Raw genomic sequence first — 22017 nt, forward strand, 5'->3', positions numbered from 1 at the left:
TAACACAATAGCAGTAGCATTATAATAGTATTTCTAAGCCTCTTGGCAATATGAAAGTTGGAAACTAGCATTCAATGAGTGTAATAGTTGCTAAACATCAAGCATTATATTATGCAAAGCACTTGATCTCATTTAATTTCCTCAGAATTCCTAAAACAAGTAACCCCAGTCCTCTAATAAGATGAACATTTTGTCTCCATTTTTAAGTCTTTCATATACTAAATACTAAAAATCAAAGGTTAGGAATAAAGCTAAGTTACTGTCATGGGTATAGCATGAATACTATACATGCTTTGGCATTAACTAAAATTTTAATAACACTATAGAATCAATGATCTTTCCAGATTTAAAGAGATTTTAAAACCATGAATGTTACTATTTGGAGGGTACTAATCATGTGTCTGGCGTGCTGTGATTCATGGGGTTGCAAAGAGTCGGACACAACTGAGTGACTGAACTGAACTGAACTGAATCATGTTTCAGACGATGTAGTAAAGGCTTACATTATTTACATTTTAAAATGGAGGTAAGTATGATGACCCTTGCACTACAGATCAGGTTCAAAAGTCAAGTGACGGAAGAAAGGGTCTATAACCACAAAACACAAAAAAGGTGCAGAATCAAAATCTTTACTTGCATCTGTCCCTTTGATTTGAAAACACTGTTACCTCTTTCTTAGATTATTAAATCTTTAAAAAACACATGCAAATAAAAAATAATAGAACAGATTTTAAACACTAATGTAATTTTGACACAGGGAATCCATGCATAAATACTCTGTTTAAATGGGCAAGGCCTGCTCCCTCAGTTTTGATTTTCTCATTTGCAATCTGACTCTCTGGTAGTGGCCTCCTGGCAGAGATCTGATCAGCCAATTTCTGCTTGGCTCAATCCTAGTTCTATCTACTGCTCAGCTCCGTCTGCCTTCTCCTGATTGCCAGTCCTACCAGTTCTTTGGATTTCGTCAGTATTAAGAACACTCCCTTTAGCGTATAAACTCACAGAAGGCACAGATACTGTGAGTTGTTAAGTTTACTTTATAAACCAATATGAAGATACAGATATCTAACACAAGGAGGTTAAAAACCTACTTTCTTCGTGTAACTGTATCCATACTCATAATGGAAACTGTGTAGTATTTTTAAACACACTAAAGGCAAACTACAAATCCTCCTTTAAAGCTCTCAAGCTACAATTCACATCCAGAAGACATTCATATTTACTAACTTGCTAAGACCCTACAATAGTGCTAATAGAAGTTTTTGATCTCTCCCACCTTCACAGGTCTTATTGCTATAGACTAACCCCACGTTCCCAACTTCAGCACCACTGGCACTCGGGACCAGACAATTCTCTGCTGAGGGCAGGTGGGGCAGCTCTCCCAAGCCCTGCAGCATCCCTTCCCTCTACCCACTAGACACCAGCAGCATCTCCTTTCCCCTAATGGTGACAACAGAAACAAACCATTTCCAGGTGTTACCCAGTGTTCCTGGGGGTGGGGGGTGTCAACCCACTTGAGAACCACTGGCTTAATTTAATTGTATACATTAAAATCAGGTACTGGGGCTGTAGTATTTGCCAATAACGTAGTCCCAGTCTACATTCTTGGCCATCCCTGGTGTCTCAGTGATAAAGAATCTGTCTGCAATGCAGGAGACTGGGGCTCAATTCCTGGGTCAGGAAGATCTCCTGGAGGAGGGCATGGCGACCCACTCTAGTATTCTTGCCTAGAAAATCCCATGGACATGAGAGCCTAGTGGGCTGCAGTCCACAGGGGTGCAAAGAGTAGGACACGACCGAAGCGACCAAGCAGCAGCAGCAGCAAGCTACATTCTCACGAGGAATAGGAAGTTCACTGGTGTTCTCAAAGTGAAAAACTTTGAGAATTTCAAGTACTCTAGGAGAACCTGGCCTTTTACACAATCCCAGAAAAGACAGAGCTCCAGAAACTAAATATCTGACCACCTAAATTGACAGCAGGTTGGTCAAACTAAGGCACTGATACATGAAACAGTACAAAAAAAGAACACTGGTGTGTATTCACTCATTCCTTTCTCTCCGTGGTTCTAACAACTAGATGTTGTTTCATCACGGAAATAATTAGCACTAAAGATTATTTGCAGTATCATGTTTTTAGCAGTAAATGCAGGTACAATGTGTCTTTTTAACATGTCTACTGAGTACAAGGGGTCTGGGGAGACAGAGGAATAAGACAGAACCAACCTCAATGTGTAAGTGTTGGAAGCATTTCAAATTTTCAAAAAAAGGAAGCTAACTTTTTGGCCAAAGCTAAAGACAACAACAACAACAAAAGACACCCCACCCACTCCACCCTCAGGATGTGTCATGAAATTGGAGTGAATTCAAAGAGTGACCACTTTTGGTCACATCCAAGTTTTAAGCAGAACTCAATTATGAATGATTTGCTTGTTAAAGAGATACATTCTTCGGGGGAAAAAAATCTGTGTACATGTTTTATACTATCTGTGTTAGTTAGAACTTAATCCGGTTTTTAACTTTTGTTTAGAATCATTGATTGCTCTCTGTTTCTATGAGGTTTTACCATATCTCACCTCTAATGGAAATACCAATTTCACTTTCCCCCTAACTGAACACATAATACCTAACATTTATTTAGTACTACTATATTGAACATTTCCCACGTGCTTGTTTAACTGAATATCTTTGTGAGATATATTTTTTATCAATTGACCAAATATTTAGAGATCAGTGTTTCTCTTACTAATATGCAAGCTCTTTACAGAATAAAGATATTAATCTTATGTAATATTTGGTGTAGTATCTCCCTGATCTTACTTTTTTATTATTCTTACATCTGCAAATATTACAATTTGGAATATTCAAATCTGCCATCTATTCTTTTCCTTTGTTTCTTTTTACTGTTCTGAAAGTAAGATATCTAGTCATAAGTTTGATAAATACTCAACTCCACTTTATTCTAATTTTCCTTTGATTTGAATTCTCATCAGTTCAGTTCAGTCACTTAGTTGTGTCTGACTCTTTGTGACCCCATGGACCACAGCACGCCAGGCCTCCCTGTCCATCACCAACTCCCAGAGTTTACCCAAACTCATGTCTATTGAGTCGGTGATGCCATCCAACCATCTCATCCTCTGATGCCCCCTTCTCCTCCCGCCTTCAATCTTTCCCAGGATCAGGGTCTTTTCAAATGAGCCAGTTCTTAGCATCAGGTGACCAAAGTATTGAAGTTTCAGCTTCAACATCAGTTCTTCCAATGAACACCCAGGGCTGATCTCCTTTAGGATGGACTGGTTGGATCTCCTTGCAGTCCAAAGGACTCTGAAGAGTCTTCTCCAACACCACAGTTCAAAAGCATCAATTCTTCGGTGCTCAGCTTTCTTTATTGTCCAACTCTCACATCCATACACGACCACTGGAGAAACTATAGCCTTGACTAGATGAAGCTTTGTTGGCAAAGCAATGTCTCTGCTTTTTAATATGCTATCTAGTTGGTCATAGCTTTCCTTCCAAGGAGTAAGCGTCTTTTAATTTCATGGCTGTAGTCACCATCTGCGGTAATTCTGGAGCCCCCCAAAATAAAGTCAGCCACTGTTTCGCCATCTATTTGCCATGAAGTGATGGGACCAGATGCCATGATTTTAGTTTTCTGAATATTGAGCTTTAAGCCAACTTTTTCACTCTCCTCTTTCACTTTCATCAAGAGGCTTTTGAGTTCCTCTTCACTTTCTGCTATAAGGGTGGTGTCATCTGCATATCTTGAGGTTACTGATATTTCTCTTGACAATCTTGATTCCAGCTTCTGCTTCTTCCAGCCCAGCGTTTCTCCTGATGTCCTCTGCATATAAGTTAAATAAGCAGGGTGCCAATATACAGCCTTGACGTACTCCTTTTCCTATTTGGAACCAGTCTGTTGTTTCATTCTAGTTCTAACTGTTGCTTCCTGACCTGCATACAGATTTCTCAAGAGGCAAATCAGGTGGTTTGGTATTCCCATCTCTTTCAGAATTTTCCATAGTTTATTGTGATCCACACAGTCAAAGGCTTTGGCATAGTCAATAAAGCAGAGATAGTCTTTTTCTGGAACTCTCTTGCTTTTTCAATGATCCAATGGATGTTGGCAATTTGATCTCTAAAGGTTCCTAACCTTTAATTCATGTAAAATTTACCTTGGTGTCAGGTATTAAGTGGAGGTCTATGTTAATGCCCCTTCAACTGCTTAGTGAGTTTTCTAAATTCAAATTTCTGAAAAATGATTCCCTTTTATTTCTCACCTCCTTTGGCATGTACTTAAAATGTACCATGGATCTATTACTGTGTTTAGTAGTATCTGGTTTCAGTTACTACAGTTTTTCATTTCCCTTTCTCTCTTATTTTTTCAGATTTTTAACAATGCTTTTGACTACTTTTTCTCCCTAAGAACTTTAGGAAAACATTATCAGAGTAGAAAGAATCCCAATAAATTTCTTTTCCCCAATAAAATTATGAGTGGAAAAAATAATTTAATTTGGGTAGTACAAATTATATACTATCAGTCTTTCTTTTTCAGGAATATAATAATACATTTATTTCACAAAGCCTTTTTCTTAAGCATTACACAAAAATGTTAAATTTTATTTTTATTTGTATTCATTTATTTCTTAAGATAAGTATCAATAAATACTTTCAATCACTTTTTCCCTAATGGAAATGGTCATGTACTCTTGGTTAGTTTTATGTCCCTCTTGTAATATCAAAAGATCTAACATAGTTTCAATGAGCTCTCCTCTCCCTATATCTTTAAAGTTGCTCTTTCTGGCAGTTCAGTCTTTGGGAATGTTCATACAATACAGGAAGATCTGAATTCCACTGTATTAACCATAGCAGCCTATATCGGTATAGAAACCCAGAAAAGCACATTTGCTCACTTACTGCTCAACAACAGTAAATAACTAGTTAAATCAGTTGAACTCAAAATTATGACCCTGAAGTCACATCTGTAATCACATTAATCTAAAGAAACTTATTCCCTGAGGAATAAAATATACTACAATATTCTAAGACAAAAGTCACAGGTTTTCAGGAACTAAAAGACTGCACGTGAAACTCACACATAGAGCCCAAGAACAGAAGATTAAATAAACCACAGAAATGATAACATCATTAATCTCCAACTTTCTGCATCAATAAAAAGGAGCATTAGTGGACCTAATAGAAAATTTCAAATAATTTACCCATAGTGATCAAGGAAGGAATCAGTTGTCTTATACAAAGTAGAAAATAGATTATGACACAAATGTATATTCCATAAAGCACAAAACCAAAAGTTAACATAAACTTAACTGGCAGGTGCTTTCAGTGATTTCTGGATCACAGCTGATTTCTTATAAACCATCAAATGAGAAAGGATCCCAAAGTACAAGGTGGTTAAAGTTCTGTTTAGTTTCATTTGGAAGCCACTAAGATCAGACTAATATGCAATATTATTGTTGAGCTAATGTTTCCTGTGTGATTACTATGTGCTGGGCTAAGCATTTTATAAATATAATCATTTAATATACATGTACACACACACACACACAAAACCATGGAATGAGTACTATTTTAAACCTCATTTTCCAGATAAGAAACCAAACTTGCAGTAGTAAGTGGTAGAGACAAACCCAAATTTGACTCCCAAACTCATGTTTAACTACCAAACTAGACTGTTTCATATGGATTCTTTACTTATTCAATTAAGAAACATCTGTTGAGCACCTGCTGTGGACATGACGTTTGACCTCATAGAGACGGCATTTTCATGGTGGACAGTTTCAAGTAAAAGAACAATTACAATCAATATGATGAAAGTTAAAATATATGTTGTGCAGGATACCAGCATCTAACCCAGGCAGAGGAGGTCAGAAAAAGACTTCCTGGAGGTGTAAGCAGAGGATATGGCAGGGGAAGGGTGTTCCAAGGAAAAGAGCAGCAGGCACAAAGCCCTAGTAATAAGACAGAAGATGGCAGATTAGAGCTTAGGAAGTAATCTGGACTACTGACATGCCTTTGGAAACCATAAGCATTTTCTCTAAGTATTCTTGCAATAATACCTTACATAAATAATCACATATTTCTGGTACTGGCTCACTGCCAGCAACCAGAAATGTTTGTTGAGTTAGTTGCAGGAAAGTGAAAAGAAATTACCATGAATTCTTGAATAACTAGGTCTAGTGCATATAAAATTTAGAACATACTAGGAAGCAGAAGCACAGAGCTTTATTCATTTGACTGTGGAAAAAAAAAAAACCTCCACATGTGCACAAATAAGACAGGTTTCTGTTCTTCACTGACTGCTAAAGGATGTTAAAGGCATCCTGCTGTATTCATGCTACAAGCTATCAAAGTAGTCTTGGGGCACTGTACCAGCAGCTGAAGTTTAGTTCCATAGGTGAAGGACTACAGTTGGTGATAACAAAAGTAAACAGTAGGGTTGAAAACACTGTCACAACTCCCCAACGAGATGACAGTACTCCCTTTGAGTCATGTACCATTTTGTACCTTTATTTCAGGACTTTGCGTCATCTAGCCTACATAACAGTAATTTGACATTCACTCACCTTCTCTTTGTCTAGAGCATAAATCACTAGGGGCAAGGAATTTATCCTTTATCTTGATAAGCTGCACAGTACCAGGCACTGTGATTGAACAGTTTAAGTGTACCACAAATGTCTACTCAACTGCATGAAGTAGTAACAGATAACGGCACTGAGAAAAGGGATAACTGGATTATACTATCTAGCTCTCTGTAATCAGACAAGCAGAAGAAATGAAATCACCAGCATTTTTTTAATATAAGATTCTGAACTGCCATATTAACCTATAATTAGATGTAGACCTGATTTTTTTTTAAATTGGAAAATAATTGTTTTCCAATGTTGTATTTGTTTCTGCCCTACCGAATCTTTGAATTACCAGATCTCTTAAAAATATATTATTTATTACCAGTATGTAGAAAACAATGATATCAAGCTCATACAACAAATTATACAATTTTAAATACTTAGAAAAAATATCTTCAGATTATTACTTATCTGGCCATTTAGAAAAAATATTTTCAGATTATTACTTATCTGGCCATTTATGCTTGTCAATTTCCATTAAAGTAGAAGTTCCTGATTTGGGCTGCTCACGAGAACCACAAACAGAGCCACAGATGGAGCTCTTATGCAAACTCTGCACCCCCAGGAAGTATGAGTTCACTGGTCTAGGAAAGGGTCTGTTAGGCTCCCTGGTTATTCTCAAGTGCAGTTAAGGTTGAAAACCACTGTTACAAACTAAGTCACATTTAAGCTGCACAGAAGCACCCAACCACATGGAGCTTGTAAATACTTTTACAATGTTGACATTAAAAAAAAAAAAAAATTTGCTCATTAGGAAATGTTCACTGAAGGGTAATTAGAAAATTTTCCAGTGTACCTGCTTAAAAGTATTGGATAAGATTTTGTAGGAAAAAGACACAAACAATGAAGTAAAGTCTGCACTGGTCAAAGTACATGTAACCAATTGAAAAACTTATCAAAAATGACTGAATCATGGAAAACTCTGACAAGGAGCTTGGTTCACACTCCAATCTACTTTCCCAGTAGGCTGGGACTGAAAACAGTTTTAAAAATGCACTAGTTCAGGTGTGGTCACAGCACAACCTGGAGACAATTCAAATATAGCTTTCTTACTGCACTAAATGGGAGTAGTGAAGACTCCACCTTTCAACACAGGAGATGCCAGTTCAATCCCTGGGTGAGGAAGAAGGAAATGGCAACCCATGCCTGGATTCTTGCCTGGAGAATTCCATGGACAGAAGGAGCCTGGCAGCCGGCTACAATCCATGGGGTCACAGACAGTCAGATACAACTTAGCGACTAAACAACAACAACTACACTACATGTTTCAAATGAAAGTCTGGATTAGACAGAAAGAAGATGAGGAGGAAAGCAAACAAGAATTCTGAAAGTGTAGTAGAAATAATACAGGAAAAGACTAAGAAGGTTCAATGAATACAAAATTCTCAAAAGTTGAAGAAACTATATTCTCAAGACCAAACTTAAATTCCAGCAACAAAACAAAAAGAAAACCACAATAAGGCACATGATATTCAAATCACTGAAAACCAAGAAGAGAAAAATCTAAATGAACACAGAGAAAAAGACATGTTGCATACAATTCAGATCCAACATAAAGTAATAAAGAGGACCCAAGTGTTAAACTGCAAGTGTTAAGTAGGTGAGTGGATAAACATAAAAAATCATTTTTCTCAGTTCTAACTTTCTAAAAACCTAATTTACTGTTAAAAGCAAGAAGAATAACAACTTACTGAGAGATCTATAACAAAGGTCAATCCTCATTATTTGCAGATTCTGCATCTGTGGATGTGCCTACTTGCTAAAATTTACTTGAAACCTCAAAATCAATACGCTCTGTGCTTTATCAGTCATTTGCAGACATGCAGAAAAGGTGAAAAATCTGTCACCCTGCATATTTCCAATTGAAACCGAACAAGTGATGCTTTTGCCTTCTTGTTTCAGCTCTCATAGTGTAAAATGCATGTCCTTTTCATGGTCTATTTAGTGCCACGTGTTCTGGATTTGGGGGCTTTTTGATGGTGACTTCTCTGCTTAAAATGGCCCCCAAGCATAGTCCTGATGTGCTGTCTACTGTTCCTAAATACAAGAAGGCTATAATGTACCTTATGGAGAAAATTTGTGTTAGATAAGCTCCATTCATGCATGAGTGACAGGGCCTCTGTACATGAGGTCAATATTAATGAATCAACAATATATACATTAAATAAGGTATTTTCAAGCAGAAACATATACAAAACAAGGTCAAGTATTTCCTGGTTGACAAAAATGTATCCTGAGTGCTCACAGGGACGTAGCCTGTGTCTTCCCTAGAAGCAATGGTGTACTACTCACTAATGCAATGTCTGAGATCACGTTATGAATACCACAAGTAATGAGGATCAACTGTATGCGGGAATAAAGTGTGTGACAACAGCAGCACAAATGACGACAGGAAATAGAAACACACTATTCCAAGGAATGCACTACGTTACACACAGCGGGAGGATATTGTTTAAAGACAGTTGAGGATAAGATAATGATAAAGCAACACTTGGCAAATATTTTCTATAAAAGGCCAGAGAGTAATTATTTTAGGTTTGGTGGCCCATACAGTCTCTGTTACAGCTACTTAAGTCCACTGTTGTTCATGAAAGCAGCCATAGGCAAGATACAAATGAACAAGCATGCTATGTTCCCATAAACTCTATTCGTAAAAGAAGATAATGGGGCAGATTTGGCCCAAAGATGTAGTTTGCTGACCGTTGCACTAGCGCAATTGCTAAAAGGAATTTTAGGAGTATAATAAAACAACAGTTAAAAACAAAATGGAATTACATAACATACTCAATTTAAAAGAAGGCAGGAAAAAGAGAAAATGATTCAAGACCTAAGGAGAAAAAACAATATATTTAAATTCATCTATACTAAAACTTGTGTTAAACACATGGTCTGAACACTTGAAAAGCAGAAATTGACAGAGTAAATTTAAAAAGCATGACCCAACCACATGCACTCTACAAAAAGCCCACATTACATATGAAGAGAGATTAAAAGCAAAAACATGTGAAAAGATACCACAATGCAAAAACTAAACAACAAAAAAGCAGGAATGGTTATACTAATACCAAAGTTGACTTCAGAATAAGATATATAACCAGACATAAAGAAGGAAAGTTATACTAAAAAAGGGATCAACATATCAAAGGATGTAAAAATCTCAAATGTGCTTCTAAATAACAGAACTTCAAAAAATATGAAGTAAAAATTTATTAAAACTGAAAGGAAAAAAACTGCAAGGAGAAACAAAACTAAAATTATAGCTGGGAGATTTTAATACTACTTTCTTAGTACATTACAGAATAAAAAGAAACCCATTAAGATACAGAAAACAACATCAACCACTTGACCTGTTATAGAAAACTCCACTATACAAAAGCAGAATACATGTTTTGCAAAACTGCACATATAACACCCAGAATATACTGAAGGACACAGTCCTACACCATAAAACAAATCTCAATAAATATACAGGTTGAAATCATACAAAGTACACTCTTGAGCCAAAACTGAAATAAAGCTAGAAATCAATACAATAGAAAAATATCTGAAAAACCTCCAAATTCTTCCAAATTAAACAATCAATGGACCAAAGAAGATATCATAAGAGAAATCAGGCAGTTAACTGAATAAAATAAAAATATATCAAAGTCTGTGATACGCAGCTACAGTAGTGGTTGGAGAGAAACTTAAACCACTACATTTACAGCACTTATATTAAAGGGAAAAAGACTAAGCTTCTACCTTAAAAAACTGAAAAAATAAAGCAAGTTAAACCCCAAAGGAGGTAGAAAAAAGGGGGGAGAAAGACAATAGAGAAAAATCATTAAAACCAAGAACTACTTCACTGGAAACAAAGTTGATAAAAACCTGTAGCCAGAAAGAACAAGGACTGAGGAGGGGAATAAACACAGAAATTATAAATATTAGGAATGAAAATGACACCATTACTAGAAATCCTACAGATTTTAAAGGATAATGGGAAAACATAATGGATTTGATAACTTGCATGAAATGAAAATTTTCCTCTAAAGACACAAATTACCAAGGTTCACTCAGAAAGAAGTAGACACTTGAATAGCTCTATGTGCACTGAAGAACAGAAATTGAGTTTAAAACCTCCTCATAAAGAATATTCCAGGCCCAGGTGGCTTCACTGGTGAGCTCTATCAAACACTTACTTCAGAAAGTAATATCAATTATACACAAATTTCTTCAGAATACCGAAGAGGGAGGGAAATAATTCCAAAATCATTTTGTGAGACCAATAATACCCTGTTAACAAAACCACACAAAGATAATAGAAGAAAAAATGACAGGTAAATCTCAAGAAAATATAGGTAAACTGAATCAAACAAAGTATAAAAAGGAAAATATATGGTGACCAAGAGAGTTTGTTCCACAGGTGCAAGGTTGGTTCAACATTTCCAAGTAAGTCAATGTAAATCATCATATCAACAGAGAAAAATACATAGATGGAGAAAAAGTATTTAATAAAATTCACAATCATGTGAGATAAAAGTTTTAGCCAACTAGGAACAGGAACTTCCTCAACCTGATGAAGAACATCTAAAAAACTTTATTTCACACCTAATGATAAAAGACTGAATGCTTTCCTTTTAATATTGGGAACACGGCACAAACGTCCTCTCATCACTTTTACTCCATATTGTGCTATACAGGTTTAGCCTTCAGTGCAAACCAAGAAATGAAATACTGGAAGACGAGACATAAAACTGCATTTCCAAAAGACAAGATCATCTGTGTAGAGAACCCTAAAGAAACTTTAGAAGTTACTAGAACTAGTTTAGCAAGACTGCAGGACAATGTGATGTACAAAAAACAATCATATTTCTAATGCTAAAATGAAAAATCAGAAATTAGAAAATTTAAAAACCTCATTTAAAACTGCATCAGAAACATGAAACACAGGTAACAAATAATGTACACAATTCTGGTGGGCTTTTTGATATAAACCACAAAGCTGATTTTAACATTTATATGAAAATGCAAAGGGTGTCAATTGGGCTAAACAGTTTTGAAAAAAAAAAAAGAACAAAGTTGGACGACTTCACACACCTGACATCACAGCTTCATAAAACCAGAGAATTCAAGGTAATGTGGAATTAGTTTAAGGATACCCCTGGGTCGGGAAGGTCCCCTGGGAAAGGAAATGGCAACTCACTCCAGTATTCTTGCCAGGAGAATCCCATGGACAGTGGAGCCTGGCAGCTACAGTCCATGGGATCACAAGAGTTGGACATACTGAAGCAACTTAGGCTAGACACAGTTTAAGGAGACACACATAAGTTGACAAAACAAAACAGTATGACTGTGTCCTTATAAAAGGGAGAAGTCTGTAGACACAGTCAGATACTTATAAATAGAAAACGAAGTGAAGACACAGAGAGAACATGATACACAAGCCTTCTCAGCTGGTAAAGAATCTGCAAGCAATGTGGGAGACCTGGGCTCCATCCCTGGGATGGGAAGATCCCCTGGAGAAGGGAAAGGCTACCCACTCCGGTATTTTGGCCTGGAGAATTCTGCAGTCCATGGCAAAGAGTCAGCCACAACTGATTGTCTTTCACTTTCACCAGAAGCTGGGAGAGAGGCATGGAACAGATTCTTGCTCAGTCCTCAGAAGGAACCAACTCTACCGATCCTCTGATTACAGATGTCCAGCCTCAAGAACTGTCAGAAAATAAACTTCTATTGGTTAAATTATGTAGCTGTGGTACTTTCATACAGCAGCTCCACGAAACTAATAGATCACTGATAAAAAGAGCTGAAATTAGGGCTTCCTTGGTGGCTCAGTGGTAGAGAGTCTACCTGCCAATGCAGGAGACATGGGATCAATCCCTGGTCCGGGAAGATCCCACGTGCCACACAGCAACTAAGTCTGTGCGCCATAACTACTGAGCATGTGCACTAGAGCTCCGCAACAAGAGAAGCCACCTCAACAAGAAGCTCACGCACTGCAACTAGACAGCAGCCTCCGCTCGCCACAACTGGAGAAAAATGCCCACACAGCAACAAAGATCCAGCACAGCCAAAAGATAAGTAAGTGTAAAAAAAGACCTAAAATTATGAAACTCCTAGAAGAAAACATAGGACAAAATCTTATTTTCATTTAGGCAAATATTTTTTTCATATGAAACAAAAGCACCACCATAAAGGAAAAAATTTATTGTACTTCATTAAAATTAGAAACTTTGACTCTCCAAATTACACTGTTAAGAGTGACGAATAAGAGTATGGTATAATTAAAAGTATTTAACTTATATCAGATAAAATAGAATTAAAGCCAAAAACTAAAGGGGTTAATTCAACAAGAGGATATACATTTGTAAACATGCACCCAAACAGAGATACCTCAATATATATGCAAACATTTTAAAAAACTGAAGGGAGAAATAGACAGCAACACACTAGTAACCGGGGGCTTCAATATCTCACTGTTGGACTTCCCTGGTGGTCCAGCGGTTAAGACCCTGCTTGCCCATGCAGGGAACGTGGCTTCAATCCCTGGTCTGGGAAGATTCCACATGTCATGGGGCAAATAAGCCAGAGCACTGCAACTACTGAAGCCTGCATGCCTGGAGTCCCTGCTCTGCAGCAAGACACCTCACCACAATGAGAAGCCCTCATACCACAGCTAGAGAGTAGCCACCACTTGCTGCAACTAGAGAAAGCCCGCATACAGCAATTAAGACCCACCTCGGCGGCATAAAAAGTAAAAAAAAAAACCCACTGTCAAAAATGGATAGATAATCCAGATGGAAAATCAGTAAGGAATACTGAATTTAGGCTACAAATACACTTAACGGAAATTTACAGAACATTCCATGCAAAAGCAGCAGAATGTATATTCTTTTCAAGCACACAGAAAACATTCCCCAGGGTGGATCAGACGTTACAGCACAAAACAAATCTTAATAAATTTAAGAACAGTGAATCATATCAAGCCATCTTTTCTGACCACAATAGTGTGAAACCACAAATCAATTAGCACTATGGTGCTGGAGAAGACTCTTGAGAGTTCCCTGGACAGCAAGGAGATCAAACCAGTCAATCCTAAAGGAAATTAACCCTGAATATTCATTCGAAGCACTGATGCTAAAGCTTCAAATTCACAAATATGTGAAGATTAAACAACATACAACTGACTAACCAGCAAGTTAAAGTGAAATCAAAAGAGAAACAAAAAAATATCAAGACAAATAATGGAAACACAATATACTCAAATTTATGGGATGCAGCAAAAGCAGTTCCAAGAGGGAAGTTCATAGCAATAAACACCTACGTTAAGAAAAGAAAGATCTCAAATAAACAACCTAACTTTATATCTCAAGGAACTATAAAAAGAAGCAATAATAGTAGAAGGAGGGAAATAAAGATCATAGTGGAAATAAATGAAAGAGAAACTAGAAAGACAACAGAAAACAAATCAGTAAAGTGAAGAGCTGGGTTTTTAAAAAGATAAAATAGAGAAGCCTTTATAAAGACTTAACAAGAAAAAAAATTACAACTGATACCACATAAATACAAAGGATAAGAGGCTACGATGAACAATTACACACCAACAAACTGGACATTTAGAAGAAGTGAACAGATTCCTAGAAATGTGCAACCTACCAATCTTGAATCATAAAGGAGTAGAAAATCTGAATAGATCACTTCATAGTAAGGAGGTTAAATCAGTAATCAAAAACCTCTCAACAAACAAAAGATAAGAACCAGAGGGCTTTACTGGTAAATTCTACCAAACATTTAAATAAGAATAACAATCCTGCTCAAATTCTTCTGCAAAACAGAAGTGGGGGGAATACTTTCAAACTCATTTTATGAAACCACCATCAATATCCTGATAATAAAGCCAGATAAGGACACTACAAGAAAATTACAGCCTAGTATCCCTGATGAACACAAACACAAATACCCTCAACAAAATATCAGCAAACTGAGTTCATTAAAAGGATCATACTCTCTTGGTGAGGTTGAAATAGGAGAGCAAAAATGGCTAGCTTAAAAAGAACTAAGATCACGGCATCCAGTCCCATCACTTCATGGCAAATAGAGGGGGGGGGGGGCGCGAATGGAAACAGTGGCAGACTTTATTTTCTTGGGCTCCAAAATCACTGCAGACTGTGACTGCAGCCATGAAATTAAAAGACACTTGCTCCTTGGAAGAAAAGCTATGACCAACCTAGATAGCATATTAAAAAGCAGAGACATCACTTTGTCAACAAAGGTTTGTATAGTCAAACCTATGGTTTTTCCAGTAGTCATGTGTAGATGTGAGAATTGGACCATAAAGAAGGCTGAGCACTAAAGAATTGATGCTTTTGAACTATGGTGCTGGAGAAGACTCTTGAGAGTTCCCTGGACAGCAAGGAGATCAAACCAGTCAATCCTAAAGGAAATTAACCCTGACTATTCATTCGAAGCACTGATGCTAAAGCTTCAATACTCTGGCCACCTGATGCAAACAGCTGACTCATTAAGACCTTGATGCTGTGAAAGACCGAAGGCAGGAGAAGCAGGTAACAGAGGATGAGATGGTTGGATGGCATCATTGATTCAATGGACACGAGTTTGAACAAACTCTGGGGGACAGTGAAAGACAGGAAAGCCTGGCGTGCTACAGTCCATGAGGTTGCAAAGAGTCAGGCATGACTTAGCAACTGAACAACAGCAACAAATAATCAAGTGGCATTTATTCCAGGGATGAAGGGATTTTTTCAACACACATTAACAAAATGCAGCATCCATTCATGATAATACCTCTTAACAAAGTGAGTGTAGAAGGGATGTACCTCAACATAATAAAGACCATATATTATCAGCCCACAGCTAACATCATATTCAATGCTGAAAGGCTGAAAACTTTTCTTTTAAGATCAGGAACAAGACAGGATGTCCACTCTTACTACTTTTATTCAACACTACTTTTATTTACTGGAAGTCCTAGTCAGAGCAATTACACAACAGAAAAAAGGCATACAAATCAGAAAGGAAGAAGCAAACTGTACATCTGCAGATGAAATGACATTATATACACAAAATCATAAAGGCTCCACCAAAAAACCTGTTGGAATTAATTGAAAACTTCAGTAAAGTTGCAGGATGCAAAGTCAATATACAAAAATCAATTCCATTTCTATTAATATACACTAATAAATCATTGGAAAGAGAGCAATTTTATGTGCCATGCATCAAAATGCAACTGTAGAAGACATAAATAAACGGAAAGATACTCTACGTTCATGAGCTAGAAGAACTAATATTGTTAAGATGTTCATACTACTCAAAATGATCTACAGACTCAATGCAATTCCTATCAAAATTCCAATGGTATTTTTCACAAAAAAAGAAAAAAAAATCTTAAAATTTGTATAGACTCACAAAAGACTCTAAAGAGCCAAAGCAATCTTAAGAAGAACAAAGGTGGAGGTATCATGCCTCTGATTTCAAACTATACTCAAAGTCACAATACTGGCATAAAAATGGACACATTAAGTGAATGAAAAAGAACAGAGCCCAGACATAAACCCATGCATGTATGGTCAATTAATTTAGAACAAAGGAGCCAAGAATAAACAAAGGAAAAGGGCAGTCTCTTTGATAAATGGTGCTGGGGAAACTGAACAACCACATGCAGAAGAATGAAACTTAAGCCCAGTCCTACACTATACAGAAAATCAACTGAAAATGGAATGCAGACTTGAACACAAGACCTGAAACCGTAAAACTCCTAGAAGGAAACATAGGAGGGTAAAGTCCTTCACATTGATCCTAGCAATGATTTTTTGGATTTGACATGAGCAGCAAAAGCAAAAATAAACAACTGTGATTAAATCAAACTAAAAGCTTCTCTATAGCAAAGGAAACCATTAAAAAATGAACTGGAGAAAATATTTGCAAATCTTGTATCTGATAAAGGATTAATATCGAAAACATATAAAGAACTCATGTAACACAATATCAAAAGAAAACAACAAGCCCCACCTATCAATTAGAGTAAAAAATGGGCAGAGGAACTTAATATCCATTTTTCCAAAAAAGATACACAAACGGCCAACAAGTAAATGAAGAAGTGTCCCATCAATAACCAACAGGGAAACGCAAATCAAAACCACAATGAGGTTATCATCTCCCACCTGTCAGAACGGCTATTGTCAAAAGGGTAACAGCGCATGCTGACAAGGATGTGGAGAAACGGGAACCCTGGTGGGGAACCACTGTCGGTGGGATGTAAATTGGTGCAGGCACTGTGGAACAGTACAGAGGTTCCTCAACAAATTTAAAAATAGAATTACCATGAGATCCAACAATTCTACTTCTAGTATACAGTCAAGGAGATGAAATCACTATCTTGAATGAAATCTGCACCCTCATGTCAGGGCATCATTGTTTACAATAGCCAAGACGTGGAAACAACCTCTATCTCCACTGATAGATGAATGGATACAGAAAATGTGATGTGTATACACAAAGAGAGACAATGATATATTATTCAGCCATAAAAGGAAGGAAATCCTACTATTTGCAATAATATGGATGGATCTTGAAGGCATTATAAGTGAGATAAGTCAAACAGAGAAAGACAAATATCATATGATTTCACTTACATTTGGAATCCACAAAAACCAGAGCTGGTGATTATTAGAGCCAAGGGGTCAAAGGTGGGGAAATGGATAAAGTGGTCAAAGGGTACCAATTTCTTTTTATAACATAAATAAGTTCTGGCAATATAACATACACCATGGTGACTGCAATTAACAATATTTTCTATCTGAAAGTTGTTAAGAGAATGGATCTTACAAGCTCTCACCACGAGAAAAAAAAACAACAACTATGTGTTTCTTTCTGGTTCACAGCACCAGAACTTGCTGTGGGGATTAAGTAAAAAGTGTGCATGAAGCTCTTGATGTAGCGCAGGCACAAATCCCCTCCCATATCATTGCTTATCTTTTGCCTTGGTATATACTCCTTCCCTCCCATATCGCTGAAAGGTTATTCATTTTTCAAGTATCAGATGAAATGCTACATTTCATATGAAGCCTTTCACATCTTTTTATCAACCTGAGAAGAGCACTTTTTATTCTAGCTTCACGTTTTACTTTTCATATTTTACTGTGGTGAATGTTTCCCTTATCAAACTATAAGCTTTTGGAAGGAAGGGACAAGATATGGTTAATCTACTTCCTAAAATTTACCAGTACTCTATCTTTAGAAGGTTTAATACATATATTTACTAAGAACAGAAATAAGAAAACAAGTATGCCCATCAGAGTTCAGGGAGTTAACCTAGAGTTGTGCATGTGCAGATAGTGAAGTAAGTGATTAGCAAGCAAGAATCCAAGACAAGAGAAGATAAAAAAGAAGAGAACTTCTGACGTGGTTTTTCCATCTCCCAGATAAGTTAGGGATCCATGAACCTCTCTACAGAACCCCAGAAACTGAGCTGTCTCCCTTAAGATTTCTTTCCTGTTGGGACTTGAGTACATTGTTCCTTTATACTCTCTTCTCCATCTCCAAAATAAAGACCTAAATTTAGATTAAATGATTCAGAATTTCACAGTTGGAATTACATACTAGAAAACACTCCAACTCAATCATTTGACAGATATGGAAATGTAATCCAGAGAAGTTAACTTATGCAAAGTTATACAGTTAATAAACAACAGAGCTGGGAATTCCCTGGTGGTTTATGGGTTAGAACTCTGTGTTCTCAATGCTGAGGTCCTGGGTTCAATCCCTGGTTGAGGATCTAACATCCGGTATCCGTGTGGTGCAGCCAAAACAAACATACAAACCAACCAACCCACAAGAGCTGACCTAGTTACAAGCGCAATACTCTTTTTCACTATGCTTAAACAACAGTTAGAATCCTAGCACAAGTCAAAATGAGTGTATAATATGATGAGGAGACATATATGCTATATATTTTTGCCAAATACATCCCCATATTACCACAATACTGATGCAAATTCAGTCTACCATGATATTCATTTTATGCTGGCTATCTCTGAAATTAATAATTCTATTTTATATTTGCATGAAGTTTACCCTGAGTTATCTTTTCTTGAGCTGTATCTTGTTTATTTCTTTGGTGTCACTAGAATTTTTCACGGATTATAGTTTCCCAAGCACTTGACCCATCTGACCCAATTCTCACATCTATATTAATGAGGGAGCAACATTAACCCTATATAATCCTGTAGATAATCAGTATGCCTCTGTAGAAATAAAACAACTAAGTTTCCAAAGGTCAAAAACTCAGTAATATAAACTCTACCAAAACACTAGTTATGATTTCTAGAGGGCTCAAAAAAGAGAAATAATAAAGTTACAAACTATATTTAAGTCAAAAACCTTCCCTTTAAGTTAAAAGCCAGCAAAAATATTTACTAAAACCTCTGTTAATTGATGAAAGGGAAACTAAAAGCAAAGACACTTAAAGACATATAGATGGGCTACAGATCTACAAAAAGATATCTAATCTTACTTTAGGCCACATTTAAATAGATGTCACTGTTAACACACAGGAGATATGGGTCATTTTCACAAACCACATAACATTTTTTGACTGTTAATTACTTCTACATGAGAAGATAGGGACAAACCACATGAAGCATAAGGAACTGAAACAAAAACAGTAAGAGGATGAGTATGAATCCAAATATATTAATCTTACTGATAGAATTTTTAAAACATAAAGTATACTAATTTATTTGAAACATAGGCTTGGTCCATTAAAAAGAAAGTGTAACCAATTCATACTACTTACATGCAGAGTTTTATGATAAAATGTAGAACATACCAGCTCATCCATCAAATCAAAAATATTAAAGAAATTCAGCTAAGAGTCCTTAAAAAATGGCAGGGTATGGGGCAGAGGATGAGTGGATGAAAGAAAATAAAATCACCCTCAATTTTTAAATGTTCATATATTTTGATATATATTAAAAGCTCATTTACCTAATTTTTAAACACAGAGAGTGTGGTCCTCCGGCAGTTTAAGTGAAATCAGGATCAAAAGGGAAGGAAGAGGGTGTACAAAAGGGCAGCACACAGGGCCCCTGGGAAGAAAAGGTGACCTGCACTCAGCTACCTGGATGGCTGGGCCCCCCATCCTCTTGTTAAGTACCCTTGATGCCTTTTTTGTGCCTCCTATTAATACCTGCTGACTTTTCTCTGAACACTAGTGAGACTGCTTAAGTCCTCTTGACTTTACACTGATTCTCCTGGTCTTAAAGAGACAAACTGAATTAGTATTTTAAAGCCTGGATGTAGTCTCCAGCTGTTAGACTCTGACATTTCAGACTATAGGCTTTTAGTCTATTAGGACTCTCTCCCAAATGGTCAGAATTAGGATATAAACACCTGATTCATCCATATGAGTTCACTCATTGTTGCATGCAGAATTTATAGAAAAGCAGTAGAAACAATATTAATTAGAAAAACTGTTGACATAAATAGCATGCACAGTACCTTTTGATAAACAATGGAGCAGACAAGGTCCTTGACAGCAGATAAAGATAGTTCCTGGGCTTCGATGGTAATGCTCTCCCGCGTGAGGCCAATCTGCAGCAGGAATGAGACTGTATGCACTGAGCCTCTTGAGTTCGTGAGTGACGGTGCACTGAAGCTTCCATTAGAGAGTCGCGCAGAGAGTCCTGTTTTAGGACTTGAACACGGAGAAGGAGCTGGAAGCACAGCAGGAAGAGTGGCAGGTATTACAGACTTCTGAGCTGATGGAGGAGAATTGTTTGCAGACATCTGCCTTTCTTTAATCTTTTAAAACAGTTGTCAATTCTTTTCCAATGATTATGAAGAGGCCTTAAAATCACAGCGGTAAAAAAATGACTGTAGTTTTGGATTTAGTTGAAAGCTTCTTTACTTCCTCTTTTAAGCCACTCATGCTGATGATGGCAAGTTCTACAACTGTGAGTTGACTACACCAAGGGTCCCACTTCCCTTAATATCAGTCCCATCAAAAAAGTCTTGTTGTTAGGACCACAACCAGGGTTTGGGGAAGGATTTAACATCACTGAATTATCCTCATCAGAAAAGAGTTGGCACTGTTTATCTACTAAACATCTTCACCTATTTTCTTTTAAGTCTACTCTTGTCTCTCTCTTTTAATTTCAGAAAATACATAATGAATAAGAGTTGTTTTTCTGTCAAGTAAAATCCTCCTAATTTAAAAATTAAGAAGTGTTTAGGATTAATCTATTCAGTTCGTATCCTTTGGTTCATTGATCTAACGGGACACTTTCTCAAATGTCCACACCTTAAATCACCTTCTCACATGTCCTCATTTTCATTTTGAAGGAGTAAGTTTTTCCAAGATTAAGCACAAAGCTTTTTAAAATAGAACAGGTATATTCCACTTGATGAACTCGTCCACTGAGAAAGGTTGATGCTTTCTGAAATGTAGGTAGCCTGGAAGAAATTTTTAAAAAACTTTTAGTATTTTATATTCACTTAACATTATTTTTAAATTGTAAGAATCCTTATGCTTTCTTTAAATAAGTTTTGGTTGTATGTTTATAATTAACCAATAAATTTTAATGGGTAGCCATTTTATTGGGGCCTAGTTATCACAGCCCATAATTTCAGGGACAGTCTCCTGCTCAAAAAACAAAACAGAAACAAAACACATCCTGACATTCCTCATTAACACTTGAAACTTAAGGGAGGTCAAAACACTTTATTCCACAAATACACAACTGAGTTATGACAAAAACAGAAAAATGGAAGGGACAAAAAAGAAAAGTAAAACTGATATTGTCATAGAAATAACATAAGTACCACTCGGTCGTACAAAAGATATATAATACTGCCCTAATGTAGACAAGAGTATTCTTTTTTATATTAAAAGTTTAAATCTAGACAGAAAACTAAAAAAGCATATACTAAACACAGTTATACGGCATACAAATAAGTGTAAAAGACATAATTAGGACAGGAAGATCGGAAAAAGTGATCTTGTCACAAGAAAATTTCTAAAAGTAAAAAGAACACTAAGCACGGTTATATTTATCACAGTTTTTCATAAAGACAGTTCAAAAACTAAAAGCGTGACCTCATGGCTAAGTGAAATGGCTCAAAAAGAAATGGATATTTCCATTTAGGTTCCATCACATACCTGTAAACAATCCTAATAACAACAAAGAGTGAAGCACTCCAAGCAGCTGCAGAATGGCTCTCTGGACAGTGGTTAACAGGACTAAATAAATTAGGATGAAGATAACATACGATCAAAAACATACAGATATAGTATTAGGAATGAGAAAGTTCAGGAAAACTAAGGCTTAAGAAAAAAGTGCCTAAAGATAACAAAAGCTTTTAGAACTACCTTCAGATA

At 36.6% G+C, this 22017-nt stretch overlaps 1 protein-coding gene across 1 annotated transcript in view; it reads right to left on the bottom strand.

Moving 5' to 3' along the window:
- The window catches only part of PRKD3 (protein kinase D3), an 84655-nt gene that overhangs the window by 55865 nt on the left and 6773 nt on the right, over positions 1-22017 (bottom strand). Inside the window, exon 2 of the mRNA XM_040224640.1 lies at positions 20139-21092. Within this exon, the coding sequence (XP_040080574.1) occupies positions 20139-20426 (288 nt within the window). The 5' untranslated portion in view covers positions 20427-21092. The remainder of the gene's footprint in view (positions 1-20138; positions 21093-22017) is intronic.

This window comes from Oryx dammah, unplaced genomic scaffold (assembly GCF_014754425.2).
Source record: "Oryx dammah isolate SB20612 unplaced genomic scaffold, SCBI_Odam_1.1 HiC_scaffold_25, whole genome shotgun sequence".
NCBI classification, from domain to species: domain Eukaryota; kingdom Metazoa; phylum Chordata; class Mammalia; order Artiodactyla; family Bovidae; genus Oryx; species Oryx dammah.